This window comes from Motacilla alba, chromosome 6 (assembly GCF_015832195.1).
Source record: "Motacilla alba alba isolate MOTALB_02 chromosome 6, Motacilla_alba_V1.0_pri, whole genome shotgun sequence".
NCBI lineage: Eukaryota > Metazoa > Chordata > Aves > Passeriformes > Motacillidae > Motacilla > Motacilla alba.
In genome coordinates, this window is record NC_052021.1 from 24,768,589 (window position 1) to 24,781,810 (window position 13,222).

Below are 13,222 nucleotides of genomic sequence, written 5' to 3' on the forward strand. Positions count from 1 at the left end.
TCCTGTCTTCAACTGGTCGTTGTCAGACATGGCTTATCTGTTCTGTACTCTAGAGACTGAAAAGTATTGTGAATTTTTCCTCCTGTTCATTTTCCTTCTAGAAATGACCTTTCTGAAATATTAATGATGTGACACCCTTCTTCTTTTGCAATTTCATTTGTAACACAGAAGTGTAGAGAAAAGATACACCTTGAGTTTTCTGAGAATTTGCAACCTTTTCTGAGCCTTTAATTTTTTTCTAGTGCTAATGGTTTATTTCCTTCTGTAGAGAAAATTTAAGACCCTGCAACAGACTTTCTTTTCTGAGTTATCCTTTGCATGCAGTCCAATTTCCTACAGAAATGTTGACCTAATTTTATTTTTCTTCTGCCCGGGTTTGAGTTTTTGGCAGGAACCCTCCACACATCTTGCAGATTTTCCCCACCGGCTCTGGCTGAGAAGGTGCTAGTTTGCTTTGTGCTTTTCTGGGATCAGAGCCATCTTTTCATGTAAGCAATCTGAGCTACTGCTTGGGATCGTGCTCTTCCGAGGCCAAGCAGGCCAGGCTAATCGGACCCTTCTCTTCCGTAATGTGTCAGCTGCTGCCAAGTTATTCCCACTAGACCCACTCTCACCCTGATGCATGTATTTTAAATACATCTTTCCATCATCAGCTGCATGTATTGTCTGGAGGAAGTGTAGTTTTTTTGTGTAATAAATGAATTGTTCCTCTAAATGCATGTAGTTCAGCTGATCCTCCTTACTTTATCTGACATCATTTGCACTCTTGGATGACTGGCAGGCAGAAAACTATGGAGTGTCTCACCAGATGTTTTCTCAGGCTAATAGACCTGATTTCATAGCAAGAAATAATATTTGATTTTATTTGCTTACAGGCTTTTATGTATGTTCCTGGTGCCCTCCTTCCTACATGTGTATACATGAAAGTCTATAAATATCAAAGCTCTTTGAATTTCTTTAGTCTGTTTTCTATTGCTTTTCAGTCTATAAGTGACATCTATACATGCTTCTTGCAGTGATGGAGTGTACCCAGGATATTGTATGCTTGGTCTTTCTTGGGCTTGCCTTCAAACTTCATTCTTCTCTGTGCTTCCCCCATGAAGACCAAGCAGGTCATGAAATCCATCTCAACCAGATCATGTGTTTTGGGTGGGGTTATATCCTTCTGCACTAGTCACTGTGAGCGTTTTTAGTGTCTTTCAGGAGAGGTGGAAGATTCTAAAACTTTAAAAATGAGCAGTTTTAGAAGTGTCTTGACTGTCTAAAAATGAGCCTTGGTGACTGGCTCGAACATGGATTAATATCAGGAGGTTGAGTCTCTTCCTGTGTTTCCTTCATGGCTCGTTCTTCTCTACTCTCTCCGTAACTGGAATTGAAGCAGACCAGTTTCTCATGCTGTTCCATGAAAAGCTTTACTTTTCCAGAAAACCTAAAACTTTCTTTCCTAGCTCTCGTCAGTAAGATAAACAAAACACCCAAACCAAATTACCTGCAACCCTGAACAAGATCCTCCAAGCCAGCCAACGTGATGTGTACTGGAGAATTGCAACAGCATTTTTCACATGCAACACTGTGTATCTATAACTCCTTTCTTTACTGTTCTGTAGTTCTGAATGTGTTTCTGGTATGTTGCTTGTGTTTGTGGCACAGAATCTGACACCAGGGATAAAACTCCTTCTTTAAGTGGCTTGCCAATTTACTTGGAAGCAATGCTGGTGTGAAATAAAATGTTGACACTGTTCTTAGAATTTGAAGACGAAGCATTCTGCCTGTGGTACATAAAATCCTTATGATTCAGATTTGTGCTGAGCAAAACAAGCAGGATTTAAGGTCTGGCCTGTAGTGAAACGAAGTTGGGTATCACTGGGGCTGCCAACGTCTTTCCTTGCACAGATTGTGTTCTTGGTGAGCTGCAGGGCTGTGTTGGTGGATGTGATATGTTTAGTGCTACAGTCCTTGAGTGGGGAGTATCGTGATGCTGTTTTGATAAATATTTGCCATTTACCTTTTCGATGGTGCAGCCTTTCCTGTTGTGATAGGTCTGACTAGACTCCTGAGTGGAGGCAGAGTCAGATCTGCTGCATGCCACTGTTTAGCTGCATCAAGAGACAAGACCAGCCCAGACAAACATAAAGACCCATAATGGTCTTAATTTTTCAGTCACCAGAGTAAGTCACGTAGCAGAGGAGGTTGCAGAAGGGCCATACCCTCACCATACCACCCCCATGGTACACTGGTAGCGCCCTTCTTGAACCAGTGTGTTGGAGTGCTCTGGGTGGTGGAAATGCCACAGATTACTTGTCACTAAAGAGCCAGAGCAGAGCTTTAAAATGGGAAAATCTTGGCACCATACCTACATAATTTTTGTTCTTTGCTTAGTATTCAGCCTTAGGACAAATTAATTTATATTGAATTGTGCTGTACTTGCCACTAAATTTGTTGTCTTTTCTAAAGCTTGTCTTCTCCCATGAAGGGACATTAAAAAATATATGTATATATTCAATTTTAATGCATTCTAGGAATCACTTTATTGTATGTTTTATTTATTTATTCAACACTAACCTTTGCATTTGCATCTGTAAATAATACTGTAAAACTGAACTGGGCCAGAGAGGCCTTTTAGGGATTTGTTCTGTCATACATTTTTAGGATTTAGTCATCAGGTTAAAATTTGAAGTGGATGCCCAGAGTAAGTAGGTGAATAATAAATAAAAATTATTGAAATGAATAATATCCTCTTTATCTCTTTATCTGAAATCACATAAAGGCTGCAAGTTCAGTTTAATCCTTCTGACATCAGTCAGTCTGAGCTTTAAAAGAGAAAAGAAAGAAAAAAACCTAGAGCAACAGCTGGTCTATGGTTTTTAACTTGATACAGAGTGGGATGCTCCCTGAAAGCGACACGGGGAGACATGAGTGGTTGAAAGAGATTGTGCTTCATGTCACTGAGCTTTCTGTAGCTACTGCTGTTATGCTGCTGCAGAAGAAAAGGAAATGCCAGGGGCAAAAGATAAAAGAGAATCGAAGGAAATGGCTGTATGTTGTTAATCCTTTCCTCTCAAGGTGAGAATGGTTAATCTATTGCAGAATACAGTGAGGATGCTAGACCAAATTGGACTTGCTTGTGAGCATGACTTAACTGGGACTAAGTTGCCTGAAGCCTGGCTAACTTGCACCTGTAGTCAGGATTTAAAAAGGATAACCAAGTTGATGCAACTGATGCAGCTTGGTCTGTGCTGAGGTCCTTGTATGTGCAAACCATGTCCAGCTACTCAAAGAATATTCCTGGCAGGAACTGTGCTAAACTCTGGGCAGAGTCGTAGCACTGTAGAATTTTGACTTTGGAGTGTGGATTCTCAGTTATTGTTTGTAAAAATCTGTGTGTTCTGAGAATTAGTTATCTTAATATTGATGCTGACTTCATCAGTCTAATCTTGAATTGGACAAGTTTTCTTTCCCTAGCTCCTTTAATTAAAAAATACAAGCAGTGCTTTGTTGCTTTATTTTTGTATCTACACAGAATCTCTTTTGGGACAGAGGACTCTATCACATTTTTTTAGACAATCACCTGAAAAGCAGAGGAAATGTGACTGTTGTGGACTTGTAGTGCAGTATGTTACCCTGTCTAGAGACAGTGCTAAAGAAATATGGCCAAATTAGAATATTCAGATATAAGATCTGATCTCCTGAAAAGCATGGGGTAGAAAATCTTTCTTAATATTTCTCATGAGCTTAGTGGTGTTGGCTGAAGTTTACATAATTGGAGCCCTTTTTGATGTGAAGATTGCAGGATGCACTTCCATATCTTTCCTCTGTATGTGTTTTACTGGCAGCTTGAGCTGTTACGGGCCAGACTGGTATTCCTGTTGGCATAAATGCAAAGGCCTGATTCTTTTGTCTTTACACATATCAGTTGCATTAGATACTTGATGGAGTCTGAATTTCAGTTTCTGACTTTCTTTTGCTGACTGTACAGTGATTTGGTTGTGTAGTTGAGTACAAACATAGCAAGAATTAATTGACTGCCTCAGGCTTTGGACACTGCTCAAACAGCCCTTTCCAATCATCTTTCTAAATTGATCTATGGTCCAGCTCTGATGTGGCTGCTGCATCTCTGTGGTCAAAGATGCTGCCTGTTCAAGAAACGTTAATATTCAGTGTGAGCACATGTGGTTTATCTTCCCAGTCACTCTGAGCCATCCATCACAGCGGTGCCACAGGACACATCACTAGGTTGTGAACCCTTCCAATCTGAACATGGACCTGCCTCCAATTTGCAAATTCAGTTACTCAAATGAAATGCAATGCAGAATCTCACACTCAAATGATATCATTTTCCCATTAGGGACTTAAATTTGGCTATTACAAACATTTAAGTTTTTTCCAGTTCCCTTATCTACCTCCTTAGCTGGCAATCAACCCTTGTTTTGTTAAGCCAGAATATATATCAGATGAAATTCACTTGAAATCCTGATCAAAATGCTGCCTGATATTTAGTTCTCTGTGGTCTAGTGGTAAAGCGTAGTAGTTATTTCTCAAAGCATATTTTTTTCTCTGAAGAACCAAATTTGCTCATAGTTGGAGTAAAGGAGCTTACATATGTTTTGATTGTGAGAGGATGCATTGTGGGTAAGAAAATAATTACATAGAGAATGGTGTTTGTGGTATTAAGCAGAATATATATGAAGCAAACATATGTCTGAAACTCAGTGTGGAGTTGCATGGAAATTTGGTTACATTACAGCCATGTTGTTTCTTAACCAGAGACTCAAAAAAATCATTATATTGAAAATTTGGCTTCCAAGAAGAGTTATGTCACTATCTTTGGTGTTTAACTAATGAGTAGGTTGATTTCTAACTTATCTAAAAATTTAGACCTTGTTCTCAATATTAGAAAATATAAATTGGGAGCAATTTACTTTTCAATACAGGAGAGATCTGATTCATTCCGTAAAAACAAGTAATGGCATGACCTTGAGGATAGAGTCACTACCTCATCAGAGTCATGTTGACTAATCTGATTTGTCTCTCATTCTGTTTGATACTAGGAACTCACATGTCACCTGCTTCCTATTAAGCAAAAAAAAGCCAGGGGAATGGCCAGCTTTGTTATATGGCAGTCAAAGTGAATGTGTTGACAGCTGAAATTTGGAAGGACAAAATTGTTTGACAAGGTTTGGGAAGAGAAAACCTGCTTTTGATTCTCAGGAGCCCAGTCTGGTGTAAGAGTAAAGGGAAGACATTGCCTTGTTAGCCTTCCCTGGCAGTGAAGGTGATCAATAATTGTGTATAATTATTGTGAACAATCCCTTCATGTTCTTTAATCGGAGCTGATTTTAATATTTTATCTAGCAACAGTTTTCCTTCTTTTTCCTCAAAGTTTATTCTTTCTCACTCTCTCTGTCTTCCAGCTGTACAGCTCCATGGACTTTGGAAGAAAATGGCAGCTCATGCATGAGCGGGTCACTCCAAACAGGTTTTACTGGTGAGTTAGGGCCACTGGCTTGGCTTGCTTTGGGTGGGTCATGGAGGGGAGAAGGGCATCTAAGTTGAAGGGATTGGTTGCTTTACCTGAACAGGAAGTATACCCTTGTTTTGTTCATCATCAATGGTATAAATTCACTCCATAAAACACACCTTGCAGTGCAATAGTCTCCATGTTTGCACCTCTTGTCTGACAAAACGTGGTGTCTTTTACAGAGAAGTACAAGTCTTTTGACAATTGCAAAATTCCTGCTTCTTCATTTTACATCTGCTTAGAGTGACACAGAGGAGCTGCCCAGTGCCTCAGTGACAAACCTGTGACCATTAGACTTCCTGTTTTTCAGCCCTTCAGAGAGTTACTTTAGCCTAGAACACAGTCTTTGTGCAGAGCCAGCCACTCTGCCCAGTATCCTTATGCAATCTTGGTGCGAAGGGATGATTCACTCTGCTTTAAATCACTCTCTGAGGAGCCAGTTTTATTATAGTGACTAGTAAAAGCCCAAGATCTGCAGTTTGCTAAAAATCTGCTTTGTGACTCAATTCCTTCTCATTTCCCAAGTGTCAACCTCTCAAATTGGAAGACTGTCTTAAAATCAGATGATGAAACAAATTTAGCTCCTATCTCCAGGCTCAGCCATCTCAGATGCATCTTTTCCAAACTTCTCTGCACCATGTAAAGGCTTAAGAATTGAGTTTTTTAGAGAGAAAAAAAAAAAGTGTCGGTCTTCTGTAGTTGAATTTAGGATTTGGGGCTCGAATCAGATTCTTAATGCTGTACTTACTATATGCCAGATGATGGGGTGTGTGTGAATGTGTAGAAGTGCTGATTTACAGAATCTGTGCATAGCTAAAGAAAGTGTCTGGTCCTTAAGACCCAAAAAGATTGTAATATTAAGGAACCGGAGGGTTACATTTTGGATGGTTAAAAATAAAAAGGACTTGGAAAACTTGAAAATTCACTCCCCATTACAAAGCATGATACATATCTATGTCTGTATCTGTATATCTTAGAGACAAATTCTCAAAGAAATTTTTGCACCTCATTGAAAGCCTCTGGAATCCAGGCACAAAATGTCTATAGATTGTATTTTCAGTATTTCCACACCTTGCAGTGGAGGTAGACTCCTCATTTCAAATTATCTACATTCTTCTGGAAATGCCTCTAAACATCTTTACACTCCAACAATGGCTTTTTGGCATCAGGTCTAGAGATTTCCCTTAGTGTCCCTGAGGAATCTGGACAGTGTAAGAATGTTTTGAACTCTGAGGAAAGGAAATTTTATGGTTCCTAAGTCACACAGACCTGAAAAATATATCAAGGTCTGTCCATGTTACAGACAGACTGGCTTAATTCTTTCAAATACAGAGTTTCTCGAGGGGACGTGTGTTTTCTGTCCAATCAGCTAAACAGCTGTGAATATCCACTGTCCATCTGTCTTTGGAGGCCTTGCCTGTGTTTGCTGTGTGGACACAAGGATCACCATCCTGAGCAGAGGACAGAGGACTATTTAATAATGTAGGAAAGGAAGTTGTTTTTCCTCTCCTGGCTCTGGTGGCAGGTGGATGATTGACCTAACCGTCAAAAATCATTTGATCTCACTGTTCATGCTGGGTGCACAGGACAAAGGCGAGTGTAGATCCTCTCCAGGTGGATCCTTCTGTAGAGCAGCATAGCTGGTCCTTGGGATGATTTTACCCTATCCTTCAAATAACACAAGTGAGCTTAGGGGAGAAGTTTTCTTGGAGGATAAAGTGCAAGGGCTGACTTGGGAAGAAAAGCAGAACTACTTTTTAAAGGACAGGTTGTGATGGTGTGCCTTATTTTCTGCTTTGATATAATAATGGTTAATGGAAACTGCCTGTTTGTCCATTTGACACCCAAATGTGTATTGTTTTCCACAGTTACCTCATTTTTCATTGTCTTTTGCTGCTTGATTTGAACACTGTTTTTTTTTTAGCAATGCATTATGTAATGTCTGTGTTACAGGTGCCTTTTTCTCTTAGGAAATGTACAAGTCTTCTATAGTTAAAACTCCTAAGACATAGACTTAAAAGTCTTTATTCCACTCAGAAACAGCAGAGTCCCATGGAGAATAAGATTCCCAAGAGAATGAATTAGGTTTTTCCCAGAGTGGAAGGGATTTGAAACAATCCATAGTGCAGGGATAAGAAGTACTGAAATTGTGGAACATAATAACTCTCCTTAGCTGATTTATTTCTCTTTTTCCTTTCTTTCCCTTTAAAGCAGCAAACTGTGATGGCTTGAAAGTTCTGGCTTGTAAGATCTGTTCAGAAAAAAAATGCAAAGAACCATTTTAGCCTCCAAAATTTGTTGATTTTTTTTTTCTCTAAAAAAAGAGAGAGAGAAGTGGGTATAGTGGTAAGTTTCAGGGAGATGTAAGCCACTACTCTGTGAAGCTCAGAGAATCGTAAAATAGTATAGGTTGGAAAGGACATGAAAAATCATCTAATTCTAACTTCCCTGCCCAGGCCAAGGGCACCTTCCACTAGACCGTGTTGCTCAAAGCTCCATCCAGCCTGGCCTTGAGCACTTCCAGAAATGGGACATCTGTGACTCCTCTGGGCAACCTGTTCAATTGCCTCATCAGCCTCACAATAAAGAACTTATTCCCATTATCTATTCTAAACCTACTATCTTTAAATTGAAAGCCACTACTCTTGTCCTATTACGACATGTTCTTGTAAAAGCTCCCTCTCTTTAGCTACTGAAAGGTGCTCCTGGAGCCATGAGGTTCACACAGACTCACCTCTCAAGTCTGTCAGTCTCTCTCAGGATGGCATCCCTTCCCTCTAGCATGTCAGCTGCAGCTCTCAGCTTGCCTGTGGCAAGCTTGCCTTTCCATGTCACCAGCCTACCACTTTCCCTGTCATCAGTCTATCAAATACTACATTATTGAACCTCTGAATTAAAACTTCCATGAAAGTTGAAATAGTAATGATAGGGAGATGCCAAAATGAGATAAGCTGCTCTTTTGTGCTGCTCTGCATTGTTGATTAGCAGAGGCCCAGGTAAGCATCCTTCATGAAATGGGACTGTCTCCATCTGATTGGAATGCAACTGGCTTTATCTGGGACAGGCTTTGCTGAATGTGTTTGCCTTCAAAACATGACTTTCATCTCTCAGGCTGCTTTGAATGGGCTTGTGAAGACTATAAACTTCACCCGGTTCATGTGATCAGTCAACCTGACAAGAAGAGGTCTTATTTTTCTCTCTCAGATCTTTCTGAATAATTATACCTTTCCTGAGAGACCTCACACATAGAGACCGTAAGGCCAGGAGAGAATCATGATTGCTTCAGAGCTTGTGAGACTGGGATGAGAATTTTCCCTCAGCAGAGTAAGCACAACCTCTCTGCTAGTCACGGATACACAAGTCACTCTGTGTATTTTTTGGTGTAGCTCTAGCAGGCAGCATCTGTGATGGCTCTCTGGTCAAAAACAAAGCCCTAAGCTCCAATCCCAACTTGTGGCATTGTATCCTGGCTCTTGCTTTCAGCTTCTTTTTGTAGTCATAGTTGTTGGTGCTACTCACTGTTTTGTAGTTTTGTGTTCTCATTCATTATGGATGTCACATGTCCACCCGTTCATGGGACATCTCTCATCAGTTCCTGAGCCCGCTCAAAGTTTGTGCATGAGCTGAGATTCACCCCTGGGCCACTCACAGTTATAAAAAACCCTAGGATCTGAGTTCTCTACTTTGGTAGTAGTGATTCATTTGTTAACTACACCCACTGATGACAGTGGCAGAGCTTGAACAGAATGTGTTACTTGATGTGTGTACAGGCATCCAGATTTGGCTCCCACGTGCTTTGGCCTCAGATTTTAATAACTTAGGATCCTGTAAGACTGGAAATAGCGAGTTTACGCTAATGTGATACAGAAATTCCAAGATCAATCAAGATAACTGGAACCAGCATGGGTGCAAAGTTTGTTAAAATCCTACTCAATGTTCTTTTCTTTCAGAACACATTTCTGCAGCTCCCTCTGGGCCCTGTTCATGTTGTATCACTATAACTTAGACACCTGTGCTGCCATGTGGCGGATATGAAAAAATAAAGCCCGTATTTTGTACCGTAGAAGTGCTGGGGAAGCTTCCTCGCCTGAAAAACACATGGTCTGTTCTGCTGACTAAATACTCTTGCTCTCCTGATAAAGATTCATAGGACTTGAATTGTCCTTAAGTATTTTTTTTCCTACCTCTGCCTTTTCCTGTGGCAGCACAGTGGGACCAAGCAGGTGGGCAGGATGGTTTGGTTACTGGAGCAAGCACCAAGCACTTTGCTGGACCACAGCTTTTCCCTGTCATCTTGGGTGACTCCAGCTGACTTTGCCTTGTTACCCTGTAGGTGAGACTGGGACAGGAGAGCCCCTTGATGACTGTAGTGGGTGAAGTAGTCAAATATAGTAATATGAAGTGCTACAGCAGTAGATTAAGAGCACTAGAGGGTACAAGAGAATGAAAAGATGCTTTAGTGGCATATGAAGTCCTTTTATCATCTTCTGGTTTAATTCTTTCAAATACAGAGTTACTCAAGGGGACCTGTATTTTCTGTACAATCAGCTGTGAATATCCCCTGTCCACCTGTCTTTGGAGGCCCTGCCTATGTTTGCTGAGCAGAGGATCACCATCCTGAGCAGAGGACAGCACTGTGTTCCTTTGGACACCAACACCCTTTCTTAGGGTCTCTCCAGGCTTTTCTTTTTTTGGAGAACACATTCCTGTTTCCTGCCTTACATCATCACTGAGGAATATGAAGTGGTGGAACCACTTTCCTTGGTGTGGCTTTTGTTTGTTTGTTTGTTTCATTTGTTTGTTTGTTTGGGGTTGGTTTTTATAGTGGTTTTGCTGGGTGGTTTTGGTTGGTTTTTTTTTTACCTGTTACAGGTAGACATTTCCCTTCTCTCATTTATTTTTTTAAGTCATGCTCTCTGGGACAGTGTTTGATTCTCTCAGAGCCTGGGAGCAGAAAAGTGGGGAATACTCATGTGCATGGAAGAGAGAGAGAAATCTGCACAGCATTTCTCATGCCTCTGGTACTTCTGATACTTGGAGCCCTGAAGTCAGCGTGCACCATGAGTCTAGTCAGTAAAAGCCACTGAAATACACACTGGTGATGAAAGTTGGACAGATAAGACCAACAAGACAGGAAAGGAGAGAGGAGGAAAATAGGACATGCACTAGCTTGGCTTCAAGGAGCAACGTTTGTATTTGCAAGTAGAAAAATTAGGTGTATCAAGCAGTTCTCAAATACATTACTGATTCCCTCAACAAATCTCCCCAGAATTTTATTTTTCGCTTCATTTCCATGATAATCAACCAGATTTATGTTTTGTTTTGGGATGGGCTTTTTTTTTTGCATCTATGAATGCCAGCCACACTCACTTTTATTTCTGAGAGATAAAAATTGTGAGAAGGGAGCACTTTCACTGAAAGAAAGAAGGAGGCTGTGTGTCCACTAACTTAGGTTATGCTTTGGAGTTAAAGGTTTTCTGTCACAGTTGTTTGAGGAATGAGACAACAAATTTTGTCAGTCGAGGGCAAGGTTTTCAGTCTTTTTTTGTGATTTTTGGATAGGAAAATGTGATAAAATGGATCAACCAGTGTATTTCTTTATTTGCAACCTGAATTTCAGGATGACTATAGTGGAGGCTGGTTTGGGTATCTGAGAGTAGTGTGGGGGTAGTAATTAAAGGGTTTGCCTCAGCATTTCTAAAGGTTTTTACCTGGGTTTCTACCTTCACACAGATGTTTGTGTCTGTTTTTTATTTCCTCATTGTTGTGACAGCACTGATATTTCTTAATTCCAGTGCCAATTATGGTCCATGCAGACTGTTTCAGCAGCAGTTCCAGTAGTGACCTTTGGATACAGCTGACATTACCTTTACTTGCCTAGTTTTTCAGCAAAGAGATGGTTAGTCAAATATGTGCCTGCCTCTCCTGTAAATCCCACTAATCATTAACTGCCAGATGGTGTCATTGCACAGTGCTGGGGAAACATCGCCTGATTTTTTACAGCCGAGTTTAGTGTTAGGAAAACATAGTCTTGTAAATGTCAAATTGACTCTTAAATAATCCTACATTAGAGTTTTTCAGAATTAAAACCATACCATACATGGAGCTATGGATAAAAGGAATGACTCCAGTTTGGCATCTACGGATGACACCTACGAGCATCACCAAGGCATGTACCCAGTGCCTATTACTGGAGCCTCCCTTGGGCTAATGACTCATTTGACTCTGGAAAGGGGCTTACTTCCCATGCCCTGTGGGCAAGAACACCCAGGGAAGGTTTTTCTCCTGGAGAGTAAAGCTAACATAAATCTGGAATGTGTTACACAAGCCACTATGACCATGAATTGTACTAAGCTGAGGACAACATTTTCAAACTCTAGCCTCAAGCTCTGTAATAAGAGTTCAGGAGAGATGAGACTTTCTCATAAATTCTTGGCATATATTGAAAGATTTTCTTGCAAGGTCACTTTAGTTAATTAAAGACCACAACACCATGGTGATAATAATCCTATTTATTTTTTTTCCTTTTCAGTTAATAAGGGGCAAAGTGAAACTGTGAGGCTAGGTATTTTATTTCATTTTTTGTGCCTACAATTAATGCCATCGGCACTATAGATATTTAGTGTTTCCAAATGTTAGGTTGTGGGTGACTAACTTGTGATTACACAGTAACTGAGTGACAGAGATATAAATGGAACCTGGATATAGAGGTGGATACTTTTTATTGGCTGAATGGGTGTTTGTTTTTGTTGAAAAAGGTCCAAGTCAATAAAGGTATTTTAGAATTCAACATTATCAAAATATTTCCCTCAGAAATTAAAGGAAGGAATATTGTGAAATATTTGACAGTTTTTGGATGGTCTTTTTAAGTAATCTTAAAATTTGACTAAAGCTTCATTTTGCAATAAGTGATTTTATAAACAAAATTAAAGCAGGGAAAGAAGGCAGTCTGAAACAAAATGTGTGATATTTTTTTCCTGAACATAATCCTATCCTGATTTTGAACTATAGATTGGTAAGTGCACTTCCAGGGACATTGTGATAGATTTTATGGATATCTAAGAGAATAAAAACCTAAATGACCCTAAGAATAGGAAAATCCTTCACTTTCTATCTCTGGGAAACACTGCAGGACTGTTTTATAGAGACTGCACAGACCCCGTGCCTTCCATTAGTGCCTCTGGTCAGTGTAATGTTCAGACTACTGTTCCCCTTTCTGAGCACAGTCCATGTTCCTTTTTGAAAATTTATGAGAGATTGACAGAAATAGCTGGATGTAGGAAAGCATCTTTGTAGAAGCTGGAAAGAAAACCCATAGTACAATACTGGAGAAATATTACAGACATTTTTTAGTTTACCTGGGACTTAAACCAATGATATTTGGAGGTTTGGTGTAAGTTTATGCTGACTGATGACTTTATCGTACAAAGGAAATTTGTTAGAACTAATCTCTTGTACTATGAATGGAAGCTCTAAGTTGTTGATGGATGATTTAGTATTACGTGTTGCCCCTCTCCTTACTGCCTGCTTTCCTAGGAAAAGAAGTGTTTGACATTTTTATGAAGTCCCATGGATGTCATGCTAATCAGGCTGCCTAGGCTCAAAACTCTTTTGATGAGGAAAAAAAAAAGAGAAAAAAGCATTCTGGCTAGAAGGATTGCGTGTGATTGTGTGATTTTGAAGGGAAATAATTTTAAGTACTTT

At 40.0% G+C, this 13,222-nt stretch overlaps 1 protein-coding gene across 1 annotated transcript in view; it reads left to right on the plus strand.

Annotated features, from left to right (window-relative positions):
- SORCS3 (sortilin related VPS10 domain containing receptor 3) overlaps window positions 1-13,222 on the plus strand; it is a 268,231-nt gene that overhangs the window by 162,954 nt on the left and 92,055 nt on the right. Inside the window, exon 5 of the mRNA XM_038140273.1 lies at window positions 5,412-5,485. Coding sequence (XP_037996201.1) covers window positions 5,412-5,485 — 74 coding nt within the window. The remainder of the gene's footprint in view (window positions 1-5,411; window positions 5,486-13,222) is intronic.